At 46.7% G+C, this 25,824-nt stretch overlaps 1 protein-coding gene across 1 annotated transcript in view; it reads left to right on the top strand.

The window, feature by feature from the left end:
• The window catches only part of LOC143806510 (receptor-type tyrosine-protein phosphatase beta-like), a 131,420-nt gene that overhangs the window by 14,316 nt on the left and 91,280 nt on the right, over nucleotides 1-25,824 (top strand). The window contains exons 4-10 of the mRNA XM_077287126.1: nucleotides 991-1,245; nucleotides 1,386-1,658; nucleotides 2,935-3,210; nucleotides 7,630-7,884; nucleotides 9,116-9,385; nucleotides 14,797-15,069; nucleotides 17,658-17,912. Of these exons, the coding sequence (XP_077143241.1) occupies nucleotides 991-1,245; nucleotides 1,386-1,658; nucleotides 2,935-3,210; nucleotides 7,630-7,884; nucleotides 9,116-9,385; nucleotides 14,797-15,069; nucleotides 17,658-17,912 (1,857 nt within the window). The remainder of the gene's footprint in view (nucleotides 1-990; nucleotides 1,246-1,385; nucleotides 1,659-2,934; nucleotides 3,211-7,629; nucleotides 7,885-9,115; nucleotides 9,386-14,796; nucleotides 15,070-17,657; nucleotides 17,913-25,824) is intronic.

The raw sequence follows: 25,824 nt of genomic DNA, 5'->3' as shown, positions 1-25,824 counted from the left end.
AGCCTCCATGGGAGACTAGAAGCTGCCACAACTCGATCGGTTCTGCTACATACAGGCGATGATCAGATCGCCTGTATGCAGCAGAAATGCTCACTTGCTATGAGCGCTGACGCTCATAGCAATCCGGCAGTGACAACCATAGAGGTCTGCAGGAGACCTCTGGTTGTCTTGCTGACCCATTGGTGACCCATAATCACGTGATGGGGTCAACGATGGATGGGATTTACGTCACGATTGCAGGAAGTTCGCGTTAAATCTCGCTGTTAGAGTTTGACAGTGGCATTTAACGGGTTAACAGCCATGGGTAGATCGCGATTCCACTTGCGGCTGTTCCGGGCACATGTCAGCAGTTCAACTGACATGTGCCGGGAAAGATGTGGGCTCAGCACCGGATCACATCAAAGGGGAAGACACGACATGCGCAGTACATGTACGGCGCATGTCGTGAAGGGGTTAAAGGGGCTGTTCAGGTTTTGCAGGAAAGTCTGTAGTCATGCTTTGTGACTGCAGAATTCGGAATCCTCATAACCTACACATTGCATGCTGTCAGGATTCTTTATTGCCAGAGATGGGACCAGGCGTTCATGTGACCAAGAGACATGGCAGTCATGTGACAGCAAATGTGTGATGTGCAAACTTTTGGCCACATTCTCACTAGATATGTGCGGCTTCACCCAGTACAACTGAATTGAGCGAGGCAGCACACATCTAGTCGGAATATGGCCGAACGTTTACCTATCACATACTTGCAATCACATGACTGCCACATCTCATGGCCACATGATTGCCTGGTCCCAACTCTGGCACTGGGGAATCCTGACAGCGTGCAACGAGTGACTACAGACTTTGCTGCCAAACCTGGACAACCCCTTTAATGTTTTACAAAGCAACAGATTGACTTGCACTAGATCAACAATGAAATGGTTACAGAAAAAATAACATAACGAACATTGTCTAATTCTATTTGCATTCGTCATTTTATTTTATCAGTTCCTGGACAAGTTTCCTCCATCTTACTGAATAATTACCAGTCGGTTGATGTTCTTGGAGCCTCATGGATAATACCAGCAGGACAAGTGGATAATTATACAGTCAGTCTAACAGGAGCCATCAATATCACAACACAAACGACGAGCACACAAGTGAATTTCACAGGATTACTACCAGGCAGAGAATATAATGTCACTGTACAGACAGTCAGTGGGAGCTGCAGCCAGACATCTGCTCCAGTGACCGAGGCCACATGTGAGTATCATCAGGATCTGCTCAGTAATGGCTCCTTATCATCCTCATATCACCATTCTCCTCTGTTACCGGCACTTTTACCTTATTATACAGATGCTGGATATGTTCTCACCTCTCTGTATTTCTCTCCTTTTCTGCAGATCCAACTCCACCTGGAATATTATCCTTTACCACAATTACAACAAACAACCTGACATTATCTTGGTTGGAGCCAGTAAATATGACCGGTGTGAATAAGACATATAATATAAGCTACGGGATATCTCCATCAACTAACTTATCTGTGACAAGTCCCACAACAAGTGTCACCACCCTCCAGAGCCTGATATCTGGGACTAATTACTCCATAGCTGTGGTAACAGTCGGAGTCCGGGGGTATCAGAGCTCTCCGGTCACCACATCGGTCTATACAAGTAGGTTCTATGTGATCTTGAAAAACTAAGTTAAATATTGTATTTTATATTATAGTTTGTATTATTATATTAACACCTTCAATATTTATGATTATTGAAGAACAGCGTGAATATAATGGTAAAATAATGAGCTATTTCCTCAGCATATTATAGAGATGGAAGTCAGAGATATGTAGTTTTCTATGATTGGATCTAAAAATATTTTCAAAAGGAAATATTGTTGTTTGAATTGTACATTATAATTTATGGATGTTCAACTGGGGGAGACACAGTCAGACATATAAATGTTAATTATGTCTAGGCTGGTTTCACACTTGCGTTTTTGTCTGCAGCGTTTTTTGCACAAAAAACGCATGCATTTTTTTCCCTATACGCATGCGTTTTTTTGCACATGCGTTTGGTCGTGTTTTCAAACGCATGCGTTTTTTGTCTGCATGCGTTCATTTTCAAAAATGCTACCTGCAGTATTTTCTTGCGCGTTTTTTTGCCGCGAAAAAACGCATGCGTTTTTTCGCGGCAAAAAAATGCATTGCGGTCTATGTAAACGCATGCGTTTTTAAGCACATGCGTTTGTGTGCGCTAAAAACGCATGCGTTTTTATAGAAAAAAACCAGAAAACACACTGAAAAGCCACCCACCACCATCAAGGTGATAAAGGGATCCAAACCCTAACCCTAACTCTACCCCTAACCTCACCCCTAACCGTTTAATGAACATTTTCTGACAGTCATATTGCCACGTATTTAAGTGCCACGTATCACGTATTTAAGTGCCACATGCCACGTGCCACGTATTTAAGTGCCATGTGCCACGTGCCACGTATTTAAGTGCCACGTGGCACATATTTAAGTGCCACGTGCCACGTATTTAAGTGCCACGTGGCACATATTTAAGTGCCACGTGCCACGTATTTAAGTGCCACGTGCCACGTATTTAAGTGCCACGTGCCACGTATTTAAGTGCCACGTGGCACATATTTAAGTGCCACGTATTTAAGTGCCACGTATTTAAGTACCACGTATTTCAGTTGCACGTATTTCAGTGCCACGTATTTCAGTCACGTTTAGGGTTAGGGGTAGGGTTAGGGTTTTCTTGTTTTTTCTTGTGTTTTCTTGTGTTTTTCTATAAAAACGCATGCGTCTAAAAAACGCATGCGTTTTACCGCATTTACATGCGTTTTTCACACATGCGTTTTTTTTAAAAAACGCATGCAGATAAAAACGCAAGTGTGAAACCAGCCTAATACTTGACAAATTTCTTTTTTTTTTTTTTTCAGAGCCAATGTCAGTGAAATCTCTACAGATCGGCGCTGTGACCTCATATTCTGTGTCTCTGACGTGGAGTAAACCTGATGAGTATCAGTCGTCTTACAGCTACAGAGTCCAGACCAATGTCACCTCATCAGCCACAATGATAAATAATACAATAGTGACAAGTGAATCAGCGACAATAATGAATCTGACACCAGGAGAAACATATACATTCCTGGTCTATACAAGAGCTGCCGATAACAGCACTGAATCAGATCCGGTGTCTAATACGGCCTGCACAGGTGAGAACAGGGACGGTGAAACGGGGAATTTTGTTAGGCTAGGGCTTAATGACGATGCAGCGAGATGAAATTGCTCAATGTTTTCCTATTAATAAAAAAGGAGCAAACGTGACATGGTTGGAATTTGTGATGTAGGCAATGACTCTAGCAAAGAAAAGTACTAATGTTCTGATATTTGTGTTGAGTTCAGGCCCGGATTGATAATCTGCCCAACCGGGCATTTTCCCGCTGGCTGCTGCGACACACATAGGGTTAAGAACGCGCTGATGTTGGCACGTCAGGGCGTTCTTTATGGGCAGAGAGAGCGCACTCTGATCTCCGCCCCTGTGGAGCTCTGCACGTATCAGGGACTGCCGGAGCTCCTACCCGCGCGCCTGTTCTCGGCTGTATATATTTCTATGAGGGGATATATACTGTACAATGTGTGATATGCAGCGCAAGAGTCCTGGTCGTTGCAGTATTGTCGCTCTGCCACTAAGGGGGGTGATGTTACGTCTGACTGCACTAAAGGAGTTCACCTGACCAGGTATCACAGACACACACTACACTCCACACTCCGGCCACCAGGGGGGTGGTTCTATCTATTAGGCCACTCCTCACACTCTGGTAAAACTGGGGGTTGGACAGGAAGTTGGGGAGAAAGCAGCCCGGGAGAGTTCGGGAGAGGACCTGTCAGGGGTGGGATCCTGACAGTGGCCTAGCGAAAAGGACAGATCGTTACGGAGCTGTGCCTGTGAGGTATAGCGGCAGGCTCCTTAGAAAGGACACGAAGCGGAGTATATTGTGGAGAAGTGAGAGGCGAGATCTTAGCACAGAGGCGAGAGAACCAGAAGGAGTCGTGCCCTTAAGACCGTGGCAACATCCTTCTGAGGCGTATAGCCGGTGGCCGGAGCACCGAGGAAGTAAGAGACTCTACGTATTACTTTAAACAGCGGCAGGACAGTTAATTATAGGTTGGCTGTCTCACCTAAATCACCTAACGAAGACAAAGGAGGCAATTGTGGGAGAGGGGCGTCTCTAGGATCCCAGAATAACTCCAGGCCTACCCCGTCATACGGGTGCGTCCTAGCCATATCATCTGGGGGACAGAGAGAGAAAGAACATCAGAAACAGACACAACAGTTGTGAGGACTACCCCGTGGTGCTCAGCAGGGAGGTACTACAACACACAGGCGCTAGAAGGTAGGCACTGTTTTCCACCTGCAAAGGGAACTCTGGATGTGCCTTCGGACCGGCCGGTCTCAGCCAGCCCTGTTAGCAGTACTCTGGATTGCGGATCCTGAAGCCGTCAGTAAAGAGGTAAAGAGACTGCAACCCTGTGTCATTATTCCTCGCACCTTGCACCACGCACCTCATCACACCTTTCATTGGACGCCCCTTAGCAGGGTCACGGACCGGGTCTAGCCACCGTGACAACCCCAGGACCGAGACAGAGAGGCCCAGTACCGAGTACCCCGCGGCCCTGCGTCTGGGGGCGCTCCAGATACACAGCTCCACTCTGTATGCGTGTGTATATATATATATATCACGCTGATAAATTGTGCAAAAAGTGGCGGACTGTTTATTAGCCCATGTGGCAACGTTTCAGATCCATAACAACCTTTTTTCTGCTGTGGAACTGAAATTTTGCCACATAGGCTAATAGAGAGTCCACCTCTCCTCCACTTGCTCAGGGCCCCGACACTTGCGATACTCACCTCTTCCCGCTCCTCCGATGCGACATCTTCTGCACCTTCTGACTGTGACGTCTCGGGTCAGAGGGTGCGATGACGTCACGTCTGTGCACCTTCTGCTCTGAACAGTCACAGTGCAGAGAGTGGAAGATGCCGACGCTGAGAAGTCCGGAGCAGAGCAGCAGCCAGCGAGGGGAGGTGAGGAGTTCAGGTTTTGTTTTTTTTTTATGTTTTGAGCAATATATGGGGCCCATCATATACTGGAACATCATATGGGGCCCATTATACACTGGATCATTATATGGGAAATATTATGTATGGAGCATCATATGTGGCCCATTATACTGAATCATAATATGGGGCCCAGTATATACTGGAGCATCATATGGGGCCCATTATACCGTATATGGAGCATTATATGGGACCCATTCTGTTGGGAGCAATATGTAGCGCCCAACATATACTGGAGCATTATATGGGGCCCATCATATACTGTATAGAGCATTATATGGGGCCCATTCTGTTTGGAGTTTGATTGGAGCAATATGTGGGCCCATAATGTACTGGAACATTATATGGAGCCCATCATATTTTGTATGGAGCATTATATGGGACCTAGTTTATGTGGAGCATTATATGGGGCTCATTATGTATGGAGCAAGGTATGGGGCTCATTATACTGTATGGAGTAGCATATGGGGCTCATTAGGGCGCCTTCTCTACACAGGAGCACATCCTTTTCCACGCGCTGCCTTTTCAGGACTCTGATTAACCACAGCAATCTGTCTGAAGAAGGTCTATGTTACGGACCGAAACGTTACATAAAACCTGGGATTGCATTAAAATAAATTCTATTTGCATCTACATTTGAGTGCCGGATACTTTTTCTAATTTATGTAAGGGAGTGGTACCCCTTTCCGTGCACCTATCTTCATTGCAGAGTGACGTGTATTACCTTTTTATATGTATGGAGCAAGGTATGGGGCTCATTATACTGTATGGAGTAGCATATGGGGCTCATTATACTGTATGGAGCACTATGTGGTACCCATAATACTGTATGGAGCATTATATGGAGCATATTATTCAGTATGGAGCAATATATGGGACTCTTTAATCTGTATGGAGCATTATATGGGACTCATTATTCTGTATGGAGCAATATATGGGGATCATTATACTGTATGGAGCATAATATGGGGCTCATTAATCTGTATGGAGCAATATATGGGGCTCATTATTTTGTATAGAGCAATATACCGTCCAGTTTCTGACCTATTGTACAATGTACAGTACAATAGATATCACTCATGTAATGTAAAAAGTGAAATCTTTGACATTGTACTATGCCTATATTTCTCTTCTATATCTGTGCATTATGAATTGTGATAAGTGTTAAAGGGGCCAACTGAGACTCTTACACCCGGGGCCCACAAAAACCTGGAGCTGGCCCTGTATACACTGCACAGTACCACTTCTCCTGTCTTGTTGTCGAAGAGGCGACATTGGACTTTGGGAGGGTCAATATTGGTTTAGTATTTTCAATATTACTATGGTCAAATAAAAATAAAATATTGGAAAAGCTGTTTAAATGGATTATCCCAAGTAATCTCCTCTCCTCTGGATAGGGGATAACTCTACAATTGCTGAAGATCCGACTGCTGGGATCCCTATGATCCTGAAAATCGGAGCTCTGTAGAGCACCATGTAAATGCAGCTGTGGTCGATCACATGCACTGTGGCGGCATCACATGTGACTCTTCAAATATCTCCTTTTAGGAGAGTGAGGGGCACGACAAAGTAAAGCAAAAATCACTGATCGGGATGAGGAGTGTTAGGGTATGTGTCCACGTTCAGGATTGCATCAGGATTTGGTCAGGATTTTTCATCAGTATGTGTAAGCCAAAACCAGGATTGGAACAAATAGAGGAAAAGTATAATAGAAACATATGCACCACTTCTGTATTTATCACCCACTCCTGGTTTTGGCTTACAAATACTGATGGAAAATCCTGACCAAATCCTGATGCAATCCTGAACGTGGACACATACCCTTAGGGTACGTGTCCACTTTCAGGATGGCCGGCGGTATGGACGGAGCGGCAAACCCGCTCCGCCCTAAGCCCCGCCCCCTTCTGTGACGCGATGATGCCGGATGTGTTCATTGTACACATCCGGCATCATTGCACCCCACACATAGGGCCCTGTGATATACCTTGCGGCGGCGCAGCGGCACCGCAAGGTACACGGACATGCTGCGATCTTAAAAGACGCGCAGCATGTCCGGAATCGCAGGGCCGACGGGTGCGTGTTACCACGCATAGTGGAGACGGGATTTAATAAAATCCCCTCCACTATGCTGGAACATCTGGACGCTGCGTGTTTGACGCTGCGGCTCTACACAGCGTCAAACAAGCAGCGTTACCTGAACGTGGAAACGTACCCCTATAGTTTGTGGGCTGGTGGGGTCTTTGTGGCAGGGCTGCTTTTTTGTCCCAGTCCGGCCTTGATTGAATTACTCTTCTCTTATAGTTTAACAATGAAAAAAATATATAATATGTAAGTGAGGAATAACAATTCTCATTACTGACTGATGTAAATCACTAATAATACATTTTACATACTTATTGCTCAATTCACCGGATAGCAAACATGTAAGTGTTGTACTGCCATAGGCCGATTACTGATATTATACCAGAGGTATCTGCTGTACAACTAACCTGTCTGTGATTTCTATTATTCTCAGTTCCCGGACAAGTTTCCTCCATCACCATGAATAATTACCAGTCGGTTTATGTTCTTGGAGCCTCATGGATAATACCAGCAGGACAAGTGGATAATTATACAGTCAGTCTAACAGGAGCCATCAATAACACGACACAAACGACGAGCACACAAGTGAATTTCACAGGATTACTACCAGGCAGAGAATATAATGTCACTGTACAGACAGTCAGTGGGAGCTGCAGCCAGACATCTGCTCCAGTGACCGAGGCCACATGTGAGTATCATCAGGATCTGCTCAGTAATGGCTCCTTAGGGCAGAGACTGACTGCCGTATTTCTCGTGCGAGAATCCCATCGCACTGCACAGACTGGCCCAGCACCTGTCCTGACCTGAGCAAGGCAGCATGACGGATTACTATGCAGCTGTCAAGCTCAGATCAGGAGAGCCGATGGCCAGTACGAGGTTTACGATGCGATTGTCTCTGCCCTTACCAACAGTTTTATTGTATTTGGCTGTGTGCACAGGTTGTAAGTTTGTTGCGTTTTTTTCTGCATAGGTTTTTCACAAAACATGAAAGGTTTCCTGATGCCAGCAAAGTGAAAGAGAATCCTGAAGTCTCATGCACACGTTGCATATTTTTGACCCCCGATTTGGAGAAGATTTCACACTGGGCGTTTTTGCAGTTTTTTTTTAATGCATTTTTTATGCTAATTTTCAGCTGCTTTTTACAGTACCAGCAAAGCCTAAGACATTTCATAAATCTCCTGCACACACATTGTTTTGTTTGTCATCACTATTTTGATCTTTGCTTGTTTTTTTTTTACATAGAGCATGTCACTTCTTTCAGCATTTTTTCATGTTTTTTTCAACCATTGCATTGAATAAAAAAAAAAGTATGAAAAACGCACCAAAATCTGCACCAAAAATGCAGCAAAACTTACGTTTTTGCAGCAGCTTCTTTCCTGCCAAGCACTCAGGTTATGCTGCAGAAAAAAAAAACACAGCAAAAAAGCCCAGTGAGAACTTAGCCTAAAATATACAGAATAATAATTCTTTCTGCAGATTTCAACCATACTAACGAGTGTGGAAAAATCTGCACAAAAAACACATGCTACATTTTTCCTGCCAAGAGATTCAAAAATTTCTGCACCAGATACTTAATGAATGGGTGCACATATCATCAGGATCTGCTCAGTAATGGCTCCTTATCATCCTCATATCACCATTCACCTCTGTTACCGGCACTTTTACCTTATTAGGCCGGAGTCACACACAGAGAGATACGGCCGAGTCTCGCAGGTTAAAAGCAAGCTCTGGCACCGGAACTGTGGAGCGGAGCGTGCGGCTCCATGTATTGCTATGCGGCTGCCCGCTCCGCTCCGAAGTGCCAGTGCCAGAGCTTCTTTTTAACCTGCGAGACTCGTCCGTATCTCTCTGTGTGTGACTCCGGCCTTATACAGATGCTGGATATGTTCTCACCTCTCTGTATTTCTCTTTCTCTGCAGATCCAACTCCACCTGGAATGTTATCCTTTACCACAATTACAACAAAGAACATGACATTATCTTGGTTGGAGCCAGTAAATATGGCCGGTGTGAATAAGACATATAATATAAGCTATGAAATATATCCATCAACTACTTTATCTGTGACAAGTCCCACAACACGTGTCACCCTCCAGAGCCTGATATCTGGGACTAATTACTCCATAGCTGTGGTAACAGTGGGAGTCCGGGGGTATCAGAGCTCTCCGGTCACCACATCGGTCTATACAAGTGGGTCTTACCATCATTGTTGCCATTTTCTAGGAACTTGTAATAGGGACAGTATTTTCCTGGTGGGGTGACCCTTTCAATGTAAAATACATTGGCCTAGTGGTAGAGGGGGTCCAACAATGGTGAAGTGATGTAAACATACACCAGAAACATTTCAGGATCGACATTACTCTTTTTTAGTGTTTTTAATGTGTTTTTAAATGCAAATTTTCAGCTGCATTTTACAATACTAGCAAAGTCTATGAGATTTCAGAAATCTCATGCACACAGCTTGATGACATAACTGTTAGTCACTGAGCAGCAGATTATTCTCCAGTGGTTGTCAGCCTGGACGGTTGCATCTTGGCACCGTCCAGGTTGAAAACTATTACGACATGGGACAGAACTTTGGATAGGTGAGGAATATGGTTGTTTTTTGTTTGTTTTTTACAGGAGACCAGGGCTTCAATAGAATAGGCGTTAGGTGAGTAAAACGGTGTTTGTTATTTTTAAATAAAAAAAGTTAGCTTTTTTTATTTCAAATAAAGAACTTTATTCTTGCTATGTGTTTAATTACAATATAACTATAGGATTAGTAATTCATAGGCGCCTTACAGACATCGCTCCATTACTAACCCCTGGGCTTGATGTCACCGGACAATACAAATATAAACCTCACTTGCCACAGACACAGGGCAAGTGGGAGGAGACGGGCAAAGCACCAGAATTGGTGCATCTAAGGCCGGTGTCACACTGGCATATTGCATCCGATGCGAGAGCAGGAGCCGAGTGTCATGCGTCTGTGCTCCGATTCTCTTGCATAGGGAGGATCGGAGCACAGCTGCGGAGGAGGCAGAGAAATGAATTTCTCCATCTCCTCCATTGCTGAGGTCCGCTTATAACGCACATTACTCGGATGATATCCAAGTGATGTGCGTTGTCTCACTCGCACCCATAGGCTTATATGGGTGCGAATGAGCCGAGAGTTTTCCTCGGTCCGAGACAATCGCAGCATGCTGCGATTGTCTCGGACTGAGGAAAACGGCCGACAAAAAGTCGGCTGGTGGGAGCTGCCCCATAGCTTAACATTGGTCCGAGTGCAATGTGATTTTTATCGCATTGCACTCGGCCGTTTAAAACGCCAGTGTGACGCCGGCCTAATAGATGTGCCTTTTCTGGGCGGCTGCGGGCTGCTATTTTTAGGCTGGGGGGATCTATATCCATGGCCCATTACCTGCCTGAGAATACCAGCCCCAGCTGCCTGCCTGTAGCCAGAGGGAAACTTTCAACTTCGGATAGGTGAGGGATATTGCTGTTTTTTAGTTTTGCTTGATTATAGGGGACAAATGCAGGGGATTAGCTGTTAAGGTGAATATAATGTGATTTTTTTATTTTATTCTTAATTTTACACTTAAATACAACTCTCAACATTGTCCCCTGCTCCCGCTGATCAAAGGCAGAGCAGGGGACAATCATGTGAGCTGTCTTCAGCACCCGGCACTGGGGAACAGCGCTAACAGTACCGCTGATTTCCAAGTGCTGGTATGTGTCACACTGATGACACTCAGATGTCATCAGTGTGCATGTGTGTGGGACATTTTGTGGCAGCTGAAAACCAGACAAGTCAAAAACCAGACAAGTCAGAGTATTTTGCCCACATACACACGATCCATGGAAACACATGGACATGTGCACAGACCCATTCACTTGAATGGGTCTACATGTGTAAGTGTCTCAGGTGCGTATAAAAACTGTCACCACACGTACCAAAATAACTGACATGTGAAAGAGCGCTATGTGCTTGTCTTAGATCTCTTGCTTGTTGCCTCTCTTGACTTCGATACACTGCTACTCCTTACCTAGAAATCTTGTGCACTACTTACAATTAAAGGGAACGGCGACTTTGGTAACGTATTTCGGCAGCATAGGTGGGGAATCAGGGTACACAAAATACACTATTGTAACACACAGCTCAGGCCCTATTTAACGGTATTTTTATCTCATACGGAAAAAATGGGGTGACAGGTTCTCTTTAAGTAGTATCCCCCTCCCCAACTCTCATGTAGCTTGTATCTTCAGAATTAGGCATCAGAAACAGAGTTTTGTTTTTCTTGGTCTATCCTGTATATATTTCCATAGTGCAGTACAAACCTACCTGTACCGGCATAGCATTTACATAGTAATCAGGGAACTGTATGCAGGTGACATGACCATCCTTAATAGCCACCAACATAGAATTGGAGTTCTTACGGCATGAATTCTTAAAAGCATTTTCTGTGCTCCAACTAAATTTCTGCAGTCGTTCTAAGTGAATCCTGACAGCGAACGTGTTGCACACTGTCAGGAATCTGCTTGATCTCAGCGCTCACCAGACTGCAGGTATTGCATTTGCTTACTTGCCGTCATATTCCAACTATCAAAGTTTCCTGTTTCTCTCACTGTTTATTGGGAGAAGTAAAAGGTGATCTGTATGTGACAGCAACTATGCAAATTCCTCTTTGTGACTGCATAAATGTAGCTGAAGCTAAGAGCGTAAAGGGGGGAAATTATGGTAATTTGCAACCCATAAATTTTATAAGTGGTTTGAGGATTAATTTTCCACCGTCTTACAAAAACTGTTTGAAAAATATCATAGAATGTACTGAATGCCGTAAAAATGAAAAGAGCAATGAAATAATTTTGAGTGTGGCATGAACGGTAGACATTCCATCTTAGACATTAATGGCAGCTTCTTGGAACATTTGTAAAACACATGATGAGTGCAGATTCCATGTTGATGCCTTCACCTACATGGACAATAGGGTTTTCGTGATTTTCTTTTAGTGACTGCCGCCCTTTGCATTGACTTGCCCTTTAATGGAGCTGTGTCCTCTATTGTTTGAGCCCTCTTCATTGAAGTATATGAATGTTACACTAAGGCCAAGAGATGCTTTCTCAGCTTTGTCTGTAACTTTCGTAGACTGGGGAACAGGGATGAGTAAAACCCATGACTGCCATATTGTAGAGGCTTCCCTCCAAACTGTTCCAACTGTTCCATCTTGAGACCACCCCACCATTTCACAACACCACCCCGCTCCCAGGGAAACTCCTGCCCCCACCCTCAAATTAATACTTGGAACACCTTTTCTTTGGGTAAGTTGGCCAAATCGGCCTTTTATTATTCAAATATTACAATAAATAACTTTTAGTAAGGAGGTTCTTGGAGCTCCAAAAACCTGGTGGAAAACAGTACGTAATTATTAACCATCCAGCATTACCTCCAGCCTCGACCACAAGCTCGGGGGAACCTTTGTTGCAAGAAAACCTTTTGCCATAACACTGTCCCACAGACTCCACCATGTGGAGTCTCAAAATCCGCCAGCCAGTTAACTAAAAACCAAACATAAAGGGGAGGTTACCATCCACCTGATGTACAACTTCCCCACCAAAATTTTGCCACCAACTCCAAGAACCTCCTCACCCCGCCTGCTGAAATTACCAAATCACATCATCATCCAACATTTTGATATTTTACCTTACTTGAACCCCTAAATTAAAGAGCGGTAGGGCGGGACCTTTGCTCTTGGTGCCTTGTGCCGATTGCTAGCCCCCATGCCTCCTCAAACAGATAAACCCGGCTCAACTGTAAACACCCCCCCACTGACCAACCACTCTAAAGTTTTGGACCCACAGAGCCTGTGCTTCTTCCCATAATTATTATAATCCTGAGTGCCCTACAAACCAAGTCCTGAGTCACTCGAGCCATGGCTTTTCTGAAGGCTACATTTTTCCTATCCTTGAAACCAACACCTATCAGACACTTATGACATGTCATGTGGATATGGTATAAACGCCAAAAGTTGGAAATTCACCGTTAATAAAAAAATTAATAAATTGAGAACTGATGTTCTCCCTAAGAAAATTTTCATGGGTTTCTCAACGAAATCTGCACCATTTTAATATGAGTGGGATATACTGACGCATGCACCTGAAAAATGGTTGATCTAGACTACAAGAATATTGTCAACCAAAACTCCAGTCATATATAGTCTACAATGTGTAGTAAGTGTGTGATGTGTTGTCTCCTTCAGACCAGTAATTATTCATCTATTGAAGACCAGTAAGGCCTGTCCCACACGTCCAGATAATTCCGGTACCGGAGTTATCCGTGTCCGTGTGTCCGTGTGCTCACGTGGCACATCAGTGTGGCACACGGGCGGCAGCCGTGTGCCGCCCGTGTGCCCGCTGAGGACCACACGGACCGTGCAGGAGACAGCGCTAGAGATAAGCGCTGTCCCCTGCATCTGGTGCTGAAGCCGGAATTCATTCCTTCTTCCCAGCAGCGTTCGCTGGATAGAAGGAATGAAAAATCATTGTTTTTTTGTTTTTCTGTGTTTAAAATAAAGATCCTTGTCACCACCCCCCTCCCACCCCCTGTGCGCCCGCCCGCTGTAAATAAAATACTCACCCGGCTCCCTCGATGCTTCCTCTCAGCGCCGCAGCTTCTTCCTGTATGAGCGGTCATGTGGTACCGCTCATTTCAGTGATGAATATGCGGCTCCACCCCTATGGGAGGTGGAGCTGCATATTCATCTCTGTAATGAGCGGCACCACGTGACCGCTCATACAGGAAGAGCTGCGGCGCTGAGAGGAAGCATCGAGGGAGCCGGGTGAGTATTTTATTTACAGCGGGCGGGTGCACAGGGGGTGGGAGGGGGAGGTGACAAGGATCTTTATTTTAAAGACAAAAATAATAAAACATTGATTTTTCATTCCTTCTCTCCAGCGAACGCTGCTGGAGAGAAGGGATGAATGGCGGCTTCAGCACCCAAAGCAGGGGACAGCGCTTACTGTAGCGCTGTCTCCAGCACGGCACACGGACTGCACATGGACAGCATCCGTGTGCGGTACGTGTTTTACACGGACCCATTGACTTTAATGGGTCCGTGTGATCCGTGCGCTCCCACGAACACTGACATGTCTCCGTGTTTTTCAAACGGACACACGGTCTGCGAAAACACGCTGACATGTGCAGAGACACATTGATTTTAATGTGTCTACGTGAGTCAGTGTCTCCGGTACGTGAGGAAACTGTCACCACACATATCGGAGCCACTGACGTGTGTAACCGGCCTAAGAGTGTTAGACATAAAGGATTGCACATGGCTGCAGACTTCTAAGCACCAAACCCGTCAATAATATGTGATTTTGTAGCTCTTCCCATGTCACGTCAAAAGAGTTCAGTTGCAATATCAGACACAACTCATAGACATTGGTTATGGAAAATTGCAGATAGGTATTTCTATTCTAGACAGCCAGTATAATATCTGATGGGGTTACAGTCTGCTGTCCTAACTCTGAGTTTTTGGTCAGCGGTTACCTATCAGATAATACTACATGTTGGCCTCTTATTCTGTATCCGCACTGATTGCGTGTATTAATTTTTTTTTCAGAACCGATATCAGTGAAATCTCTGCAGATCGGCGCTGTGACCTCATATTCTGCGTCTCTGACGTGGAGTAAACCTGATGAGTATCAGACGTCTTACAGCTACAGAGTCCAGACATTCAACTCATCAGCCACAATGATAAATAATACAATAGTGACAAGTGAATCAGCGACAATAATAAATCTGACACCAGGAGAAACATATACATTCCTGGTCTATACAAGAGCTGCCGATAACAGCACTGAATCAGATCCGGTGTCTAATACGGCCTGCACAGGTGAGAATAAAGGGAATCAGTAATGTGTGAATTACAAGTCACTGACTGAAGAGCTGCTGATACAAGATGTCATACAGACATTATATCACCACCCGCACTACTGTAATGATCCTCTCACAAGGAATAGAGGAATAAGAGTGAATAGTTTTCTGCCTTGAGCACCAAACATGATCATCTCCAGTCTTTTTATGACCTAACTGGTAAATGCAGCTTTTTTTATTTATTCACAACAGAAGAACTTAAATCTCTACCCCCCATGAAGTCCCATTTGGCACATACAGTGGGGCAAAAAAGTATTTAGTCATACAGCAATAGTGCAAGTTCCACCACTTAAAAAGATGAGAGGCGTCTGTAATTTACATCATAGGTAGACCTCAACTATGGGAGACAAACTGAGAAAAAAAATTCCAGAAAATCACATTGTCTGTTTTTTTATCATTTTATTTGCATATTATGGTGGAAAATAAGTATTTGGTCAGAAACAAAATTTCATCTCAATACTTTGTAAAATATCCTTTGTTGGCAATGACAGAGGTCAAACGTTTTCTGTAAGTCTTCACAAGGTTGCCACACACTGTTGTTGGTATGTTGGCCCATTCCTCCATGCAGATCTCCTCTAGAGCAGTGATGTTTTTGGCTTTTCGCTTGGCAACACGGACTTTCAACGCTCTCCCAAGGTTTTCTATAGGGTTGAGATCTGGAGACTGGCTAGGCCACTCCAGGACCTTGAAATGCTTCTTACGAAGCCACTCCTTCGTTGCCCTGGCGGTGTGCTTTGGATCATTGTCATGTTGAAAGACCCAGCCACGTTTCATCTTCAATGCCCTTGCTGATGGAAGGAGGTTTGCACTCAAAATCTCATGATACATGGCCCCATTCATTCTTTCATGTACCCGGATCAGTCGTCCTGGCCCCTTTGCAGAGAAACAGCCCCAAAACATGATGTTTCCACCACCATGCTTTACAGTAGGTATGGTGTTTGATGGATGCAACTCAGTATTCTTTTTCCTCCAAAGACGACAAGTTGTGTTTCTACCAAACAGTTCCAGTTTGGTTTCATCAGACCATAGGACATTCTCCCAAAACTCCTCTGGATCATCCAAATGCTCTCTAGCAAACTTCAGACGGGCTCGGACATGTACTGGCTTAAGCAGTGGGACACGTCTGGCACTGCAGGATCTGAGTCCATGGTGGCGTAGTGTGTTACTTATGGTAGGCCTTGTTACATTGGTCCCAGCTCTCTGCAGTTCATTCACTAGGTCCCCCCGCGTGGTTCTGGGATTTTTGCTCACCGTTCTTGTGATCATTCTGACCCCACGGGGTGGGATTTTGCGTGGAGCCCCAGATCGAGGGAGATTATCAGTGGTCTTGTATGTCTTCCATTTTCTAATTATTGCTCCCACTGTTGATTTCTTCACTCCAAGCTGGTTGGCTATTGCAGATTCAGTCTTCCCAGCCTGGTGCAGGGCTACAATTTTGTTTCTGGTGTCCTTTGACAGCTCTTTGGTCTTCACCATAGTGGAGTTTGGAGTCAGACTGTTTGAGGGTATGCACAGGTGTCTTTTTATACTGATAACAAGTTTAAACAGGTGCCATTACTACAGGTAATGAGTGGAGGAAAGAGGAGACTCTTAAAGAAGAAGTTACAGGTCTGTGAGAGCCAGAAATCTTGATTGTTTGTTTCTGACCAAATACTTATTTTCCACCATAATATGCAAATAAAATGATAAAAAAACAGACAATGTGATTTTCTGGAATTTTTTTTCTCAGTTTGTCTCCCATAGTTGAGGTCTACCTATGATGTAAATTACAGACGCCTCTCATCTTTTTAAGTGGTGGAACTTGCACTATTGCTGAATGACTAAATACTTTTTTGCCCCACTGTATATCATGTGCTTAGAACATATAGAAACATTTCATCCCCTGTGGATCCCATAGGATACAAGTTGGACTTCATTTATCTGATAGATTACATCATTAATAGAAGATGTCACTAATTACATAAATATTGGCTAGTATAATTACTTATCAAGAACTGGAGACATTTTCCTTCAATGTCAGACATATAACAGCTCTGTCACTTCATTACTGACCGGGGAGAGGCTCAATGTAGGGTCCTTTAAATAGAAAACAGAATTCAAACCATAAACCACAATGTGGGAATGAGGATGATGGGGGACTGTATATGACAGCGATAAGTGGAAACTACAGCTAATTGAGAAAAGACCTTGGCTATAACAAGAGGCTCAGCCTGGAGGTCATTACCATATAACGGCTATAAACTCCCCATTACAGACTGATTATCTTCCTTATTAATATCGGTAATTATTCCTGAATTATAGTTTATTAATAAAACATGAGATCAGATAAAGAAGAACACAGTTCTCATTATTGATCATTATAAACCAATAATGAGACTTTTTTTTTTTTAAATACCGGTAGCTACTTATACTTTACATAGTAATGTAACAATTTTCTAATATACTTATTAGTTATATAAAAAACATGTAACTATAGGCCAATTAATGATATTATGCCTGAGGTAACTGCTGTATAACTAACCTGTCTGTGTTTTATATTATTCTCAGTTCCTGGACAAGTTTCCACCATCACCATGAATAATTACCAGTCGGTTGATGTTCTTGATGCCTCATGGACAAAATCAGCAGGACAAGTGGATAATTATACAGTCAGTCTAACAGGAGCCATCAATAACACAACACAAACTACGAGTCCACAAGTGAATTTCACAGGATTACTACCAGGCAGAGAATATAATGTCACTGTACAGACAGTCAGTGGGAGCTGCAGCCAGACATCTGCTCCAGTGACCGAGGCCACATGTGAGTATCATCAGGATCTGCTCAGTAATGGCTCCTTATCATCTGTAAGGAGGGCAATGGCCGTGTAATCAATGGGAGGTATGTGTCACAGAGATGGCTGCTCCCTGTGATGTAACCCGGAGTATTTTGCTTTAGTGCACCTGGGTCCGGGTTGCGGGTAGCTATGAGAGATGGGAAGTTTTGGCTACCTGTGGGTGTGGTTTCAGCCTACATAATGGAGGCTGTTGTTTGGCTCATGGTCTGTGTCTTGGGAGGTAGAAGGCCTCCTGTGTGTGGCTGCAGACTGAGCCTGCATGCTGGACATTGCCCCAGCCTGTGTGCCCACAGGCCTGAGGGAGCAGAGACCCCAGCTAAGGACCTTGTGTGTTGTTTTGCCTGCACTGAAGGCTGCTTTCCTTTTGTTGTTACTGCTGGGTTTATGAAGCAAATAAACCCGCATGGACCTTTTAAATAAATACGCCTCCCCTCGCACCTGAGTGAGTACGGAACCCCCACAATTGGTGCTAGACTGCGAGCATCGGTCCAGGAGGTACCTGGGAGGAGTACAGCAGGTGATTGCTGATGATTGGCGGGTCCACAAACTCCAGGCGGCTTGCTGTGGATCGGCAGGTCCTCGAAATCTGAAGAGCGGAGCCTTGTGGAGCCGTGCAAAGAGATGCAGAGCCGTGCAGAGAGGTGCGGAGCCGTGCTGTGCAGAGGCTTGCGGAGCAGGACAGAGCCTTGCAAAACAGTGCGAAGCCTCGCCGTGAGGAACTGCTGGGGCAGGTAGACTGCCATGCACAGGCGGTAAGGGGCCTGAGAGGGCCGTGGGGAGTCCACGGTGTGCACCCCAAGGAGGGATGGTTGCCTGAAAGGGGGTGGAGTCTCAAAAAGGGTGGTGACACAAAAGGGGGTGGAGTCCCAAAAGGGGCGGTGACCCAAATAGGGGTGGTGGCCCAAAAAGGGGCAGCGGCGAATGCGCCGAAGGACTGTTGCCGGGAACAGTGTTTGAACAGCGCATGTCTGGTGTCCTGTGTCAATTATACATCTGACAAGACAGAGGTGCTCTGTAAAAGTCAATGGAGTCAGCGTGACTGGATTTCTTGACTAAGGGAGCCCGGTGACCCTGGTGAGCGCCACACTCCCTGTCTATCTGATCTCCGGAAGGAAGATGGATGTCCAGTGCATCCATGGGGTCCCTAGGAATTATCCGGTGTCCAGGGTAATCATTGAGACACCCATGATTATTACCAGCCATGACGTCCCTGTAGTCCTGGACTTGCCGGACTCTATTGTAATCTGTCAGGACTTTGAATTGTTTTGGGACTTGTGGCAGGAAAAGGGAGTGTCTGATTGCTCAAGGGGAGCCAGAATGACCCTAAGGGAAGCCCACTGCAGCAGGTGGCAGTAGGGGTTCCTGGTGGTGAGATGTATAAAGAGGAGGACGTAGCGCCCCCTAAGGTCGATGTCCCAGAGTTAGGGGTAACCGGGAAAAGTGTGGGTCTGACCAACTCTGGGACTTAGCAGAGGTGACCAACAGTGTGACTGTTGAAAATGGGGTAGCTCCAGGAAAGGGGGCCGACACCTGTTTAAGTGGGTACTTCTTGTTCCAGGGTGACAGGGTGAGTAGTGGTGATTCCCATTCAGACTGTGACGCAAAGGAAAAAGAGTGCGGTAAGGTGGACCTGGGTACAAACGTCAAGTCACCAGGGACACACTGGCCGCAGAAAGGCCGGACAGGCTACACCCTCTGAGAAGAGGGATGAAGAAGAGACAGGCTCAGGTGCAAACAAGGTTAATGTCGTTGATAAGGAGGTCACTTTACCACTGACAAACCCCAGCATAGAGGTAGTTGATGACGTGCAGAAAATAAAACTGACAAAGAAAATGTGCATGTGGAAAGAGCAAGCCGACAGCTCCCGCCAGGTTGAAGCACACGTCCAAAGCTTGGGAAAAGAGCATGACGAGGTCTGACAGCAGCTGGCGAACGAGAGGTTGAAGGTGTCGAGTATGGAAGCTGCCAACTCCGTGCAACTAGATCAGGTGCATCACCTAGAGTCCGAGCACTCGGCAGCCAAGGCTCAACTTGGAGAGAAGGAATCGCAGAAGCAGAAGCTGCTTCCTACCGTCCGCTCCACCGAGGAGAAGCTGCGCCCTGCTCGGCAGGAGGACGCAGAACACGTGACTCAGCTGGAAATGACCTGCTGCAACAAAGCGCAGTAGTTCCAGGACCTCGCTAAAGAGTTTGTTCGTGAGAAGCAAAAAGTGGCAGATTTGCAGGCCACTAAAGCGTCTGGAAGAAAAGAAGTCTGAGGAAATCACGGCTTTGGAATGAAAAATAAGTTTAATGCAGAAAGCGAGGACACAAAGTGAACAAGCCCTCTGGGAACTGTCCGTGTAACACCCCAGGTTCCTGGTTGTTACAGTGGCATTGCTTTCCTCACAGGGAGAGTGATTTCACACTTGGAAGCGAGGAAGGATCAGTTTTATCAGGTATTCAGCACATACAACACTGTTCTGAGTCCAGGCCAGAAGGGGGAGCTCTGAACCCAGTTTCAGGGGAGCTTCCCTAGATATAGATATATATTCTGGTATGGAGGAGGAGATAGTTAGTCTGTGAGACAACCACGTGAGGTGCCGCAGTTCCTGGGAAGAGCAAAGAGAAAGCAGAGCAGTCTGTAAAGAGAGCGTGAAGGGGAAGTATAGCGCAGGAGAGTAAAGAGCTGGAGAGAGAAGCTGCGACTGAGCTACCGCCCTACTAAGCGCATGAAACCGGTAGCCGGAAAACCGAGGTTGTGCAGTACTGTACGTCTCACAGCAGAAACCGGCAGGACAGATGGCAAGTTACCTGTCCATCACTCACCTGAAGACACAGTAACGCATAGAGTCCAGGTCATGATAGAGATCCTGTAAAAAGGCTCGAGTTACCTGTCATACGGGTAGTGTCCTACCAACCAGGGGGACAGAGAAAAAACGTGAGGACCTTGTGTGAAGCCTAAGGCAGCAAAGGACTACACCACAGCGCTAGAGGGAAGGCTTCCAACCCCACCTGGTAAGGGGTATTTCAGATGCGTTTCCAAGCCAGCCGGACCATACCAGTACCTGTAATCCGGTACTCTGGACTGTGGATGCCTGAACCCTTCAGTAAAGAGACTGCAACCCTGTGTCCTCCGTTTCTACCCCACCTACCACCTGTTCCTACTACAACGGGAGCCCCGGGGACCCAGCTTCACCTGTGGGAAGCCATACCATCCGTGCTGCCACAATATCACCCCAGAGAACCCTTTTAAGCAGCGTCGGTCATCCCTGACCGAACACCACAGGTGGCATCAGGAACACAAGCTTTATTTCCCATTTCAAATCCCCTTTCACTTGGGCGCCCAGGGCCACAGACCGGGTCACCACCGCTGTGACATATCCCTTTAAGTATCAGACTCGGTATAGAGTACCCCACGGCACTGGCGGGCGTTCCAACTTGGTGTCACGAACAGGATGGCCTGACCCATTAAAATGGGTCTTGTGCGCCTCAGAGACTGTGCTTAACTGTGAGACTATTGGACTGTAAATTGCCACCAATACTGCTGCCATTATAGCACCATGTGGCGTGCAGGAGGAGAAGGGCATGTTGTCATGGGAATGAAACTGCGGGATACCAGTACGAGGAGGAAGTACCAGAAAGCAACATGGCGGAAGGAGGTGAGCAAGCCACGGAGCGTGGGGTGGAGCAGGAGGACTCCCCCAGCTGGGGTTTGCAAGAACTGTACCCATCACCGAAGCTGGATCCGGACCTCCTGCAGAGAAGTAGAACTTACCCGGCAGCTCGTGCAGATGCAGCTGGAGGCTGTGGCTGGGTGGAAAAAGGCCTTCATCGGGAGCCTTACCGGATGACCGCCAGCAACCTTATCCAGCCCAGAGCAGGAAAGAAGATCCGGCGCTCCGAAAGAAGAGGTAAGGGGTATGACCCTGACCCCGTCGACGGAAGACCCGACAGCTAGACCCGAGTCACCACCACCGCAGTACACACCCGACCAGGGTTTCGGATCCCTCGGTGAGATGTCACCGTACACCGAGGGTACCCCGGCCTTAAGTCCCGCAGCAACCCCTGCGCCAGATGACACCCTGGTGGGCCCCCTACCAACCCCACTGACTCCAAGACCTGGAGGAGTACATTATCGGTTACACTAGGACTGGGGAGACAGCAGCTTGGGTAAGATGAGAGCCCCGCTAATTCCAACCTGTGGGCCACAGGTTAGCTATACTGAACCCGTGGTGTTCGAGGAGGGAGCTGCGGAGGAGAACATGGTCGCTAAGAAACAAGACAAAGAATAGGCCATACAACATGGGGATCACCAAAACGCACGGATTCAGCAAAAACAACTCAACTTTATTGCAATAACACACAGGACATAAACATTTAAAACCAATTAAAACTTTTACATACACAAAGCCTGTAATAAGGCAAGCACCTGTGCTGCTATTTTTTCTACACCAGTACCATCTATATATATGAGGCATCGTGATTACTCAATAATCCCGCCCCCTGCACAGTAGCTCTGCCCCCACCACATCACCACACATAATCCCGCCCCCCACCCCATTACCACACACAATCCCGCCCCCTACCCCATTACCACACACAATCCCGCCCCCACCACATTACCACACACAATCCCTCCCCCACCACATTACCACACACAATCTCGCCCCCGCACCACATTACCACACATAATCCCGCCCCCCAACCACATCATCACACATAATCCCACCCCCAACACATCACCACACATAACCCCGCCCCCCACCACATCATCACACATAATCCTGCCCCATCACATCACCACACATAATCTCGCCCCCCCACATCACCACACATAATCCCGCCCCCCACCACATTACCACAGATAATCTCGCCCCCACCACATTACCTCAGATAATCCCGCCCCGCACCACATTACCACACATAATCCCGCCCCCCACCACATCACCACACATAATCCCGCCCCACCACATTACCACACATATTCCCACCCCCCACCACATTACCACAGATAATCCCGCCCCACCACATTACCATCCCGCCCCCCCACCACATTACCACACATAATCCTGCCCCCCACCACATTACCACACATAACCCCACCCCCCCACCACAATCCCACCCCCACCACATTACCACACATAATCCCGCCCCCCGCAACATTACCACACATAATCCCGCCCCCACCACATCACCACACATAATCCCGCCCCCACCCCATTACCACACATAATCCTGCCCCCCACCACATCACCGCACATAATCCCGCCCCCACCACATCACCGCACATAATCCCGCCCCCACCACATTACCGCACATAATCCCGCCCCCCACCACATTACCGCACATAATCCCGCCCCCCACCACATTACCACACATAATCCCGCCCCCCACCACATTACCACAGATACTCCCCCCACCACATTACCACACTTAATCCCGCCCCCCCACCACATCACCACACATAATCCCGCCCCCCCACCACATCACCACACATAATCCCGCCCCCCACCACATTACCACACATAACCCCGCCCCCACCACATTACCACAGATAATCCCGCTCCCACCCCAATCCCGCCCCCCCACCACATTGCCACACATAATCCCACCCCCCACCACATCACCACACATAATCCCACCCCCACCCCATTACCACACTTAATCCCGCCCCCCACCACATCACTACACATAATCCCACCCCCCACCACATCGCCACAGATAATCCCGCCCCCCACCACATCACCACACATAATCCCGCCCACCACCACATTACCACAGATAATCCCACCCCCACCACATTACCACACATAATCCCTCCCTCCCCCCACCACATTACCACACATAATCCCACCCCCACCACATTACCACAGATAATCCCGCCCCCACCACATTACCACAGATAATCCCTCCCCCACCACATTACCACACATAATCCCACCCCCACCACATTACCACACATAATCCCGCCCCCCACCACATCACCGCACATAATCCCGCCCCCACCACATTACCACACATAATCCCGCCCTCACCACATTACCACACATAATCCCGCCCCCACCACATTACCACAGATAATCCCGCCCCCCCACCACAGCACCACACATAATCCCCCCACCACATCACCACACATAATCCCGCCCACCACCACATTACCACAGATAATCCCGCCCCCACCACATTACCACACATAATCCCTCCCCCCACCACATTACCACACATAATCCCGCCCCCACCACATTACCACAGATAATCCCGCCCCCACCACATTACCACAGATAATCCCTCCCCCACATTACCACACATAATCCCACCCCCACCACATTACCATACATAATCCCGCCCCCCACCACATCACCACACATAATCCCGCCCCCCACATTACCACAGATAATCCCCCCCACCACATTACCACACATAATCCCGCCCCCCACATTACCACACAAGGCTCCGCCCCCACACATTACCACACGAGGCTCCGTCCCCACACATTACCACACGAGGCTCCATCCCCACAAATTACCACACGAGGCTCCGTCCTCACACATTACCACATGAGGCTCCGTCCCCACACATTACCACATGAGGCTCTGTCCCCACACATTACCACACGAGGCTCCGTCCCCCCACATTACCACATGAGGCTCTGCCCCCCACATTACCACACGCAGCACTTCCTTTCTATGTAATTCAACTACTTCAGCCAAGGTAAACGTACATTTAATTGCATCCGCATTCTCCAAAACAAAATGAGCCAAGAAGAGTCGCCAGGTCCATCTCACAGGCCGCAGAAAAATCCAGACAATGATGCAGTAGCTGATCGACAACAACAATATCGACTAAATCGTAGGATTGTTGTCATTATTTACTTTAGTTTAATCACCAGCAGCGTTAATTAGATAGCAATGAGCGTGTTGAGCGTTAGCTGGCTGGAAACAGCTAGTGCTGTTCATATAGAAGCCCATAATATTCTAAACGAATCCCCATTTATCTAGCACAGGTGCTTGCCTTATTACAGGCTTTGTGTATGTAAAAGTTTTAATTGTTTTTAAATGTTTATGTCCTGTGTGTTATTGCAATAAAGTTGAGTTGTTTTTGCTGAATCCATGCGTTTTGGTGATCCCCATGTTGTATGGCCTATTCTTTGTCTTGTTTCTTAGAGTTTATGCTAATTTTTAGGTCAAGGATAGGATCCCATGGTATTTTTTCCTGTGGTGCCCCCACAAAACTATTAGTGGAGGACATGATCGCATTGCAAGGGGAGATCCCCATGATAACCTGGCGGGAGCATTGTAGATGGCGGGAGAGACAGCAATCCCTGTGCCGTCAGTCAGCATAAGAAAAAGTATAGAGTTAACTAACTACTGAGAGTTAAAATGACTGTTGAAGTTAAAGGTTCATTTGTTTAAAGAGACACTGAGGCCATGGACAGTGAATGGTCCACAAACTTTCCATTGTATATAGTTGGTACCTCTTTAGGTTCTTTCTACTGGTTTTACATATGGCCAAAGAATATACTGTTCATCATTGTTTTGCACTAAAAAGGTTGTTTGTCTTAAAGTGACCTGAAGAAAAAACCATCTGGCGTGGCCGAAGACAAGGTCAGGATGTTATGCCTTGTAGCCCGCCCAAGCCTACGTTGGGGGTTTATGACAGGTCCCCTGCATCACTTCTGCTGTTACATGTTGCACTACCTCAGTATAGAAGAATGTTGTCTCTGTTGCACTTTATTAACCCCTTACTGACCTCGGACGGGATAGCACGTCCAAGGTCAGCTCCCCTGCTTTGATGCAGGGCTCCGCGGTGAGCCCGCATCAAAGCCGGGACATGTCAGCTGTTTTGAACAGCTGACATGTGCCCGCAATAGCGGCGGGTGAAATCGTGATTCACCCG

Source organism: Ranitomeya variabilis, chromosome 2 (assembly GCF_051348905.1).
Source record: "Ranitomeya variabilis isolate aRanVar5 chromosome 2, aRanVar5.hap1, whole genome shotgun sequence".
NCBI classification, from domain to species: Eukaryota; Metazoa; Chordata; class Amphibia; order Anura; family Dendrobatidae; genus Ranitomeya; species Ranitomeya variabilis.
This window is presented reverse-complemented; position numbering and strand designations above follow the sequence as displayed.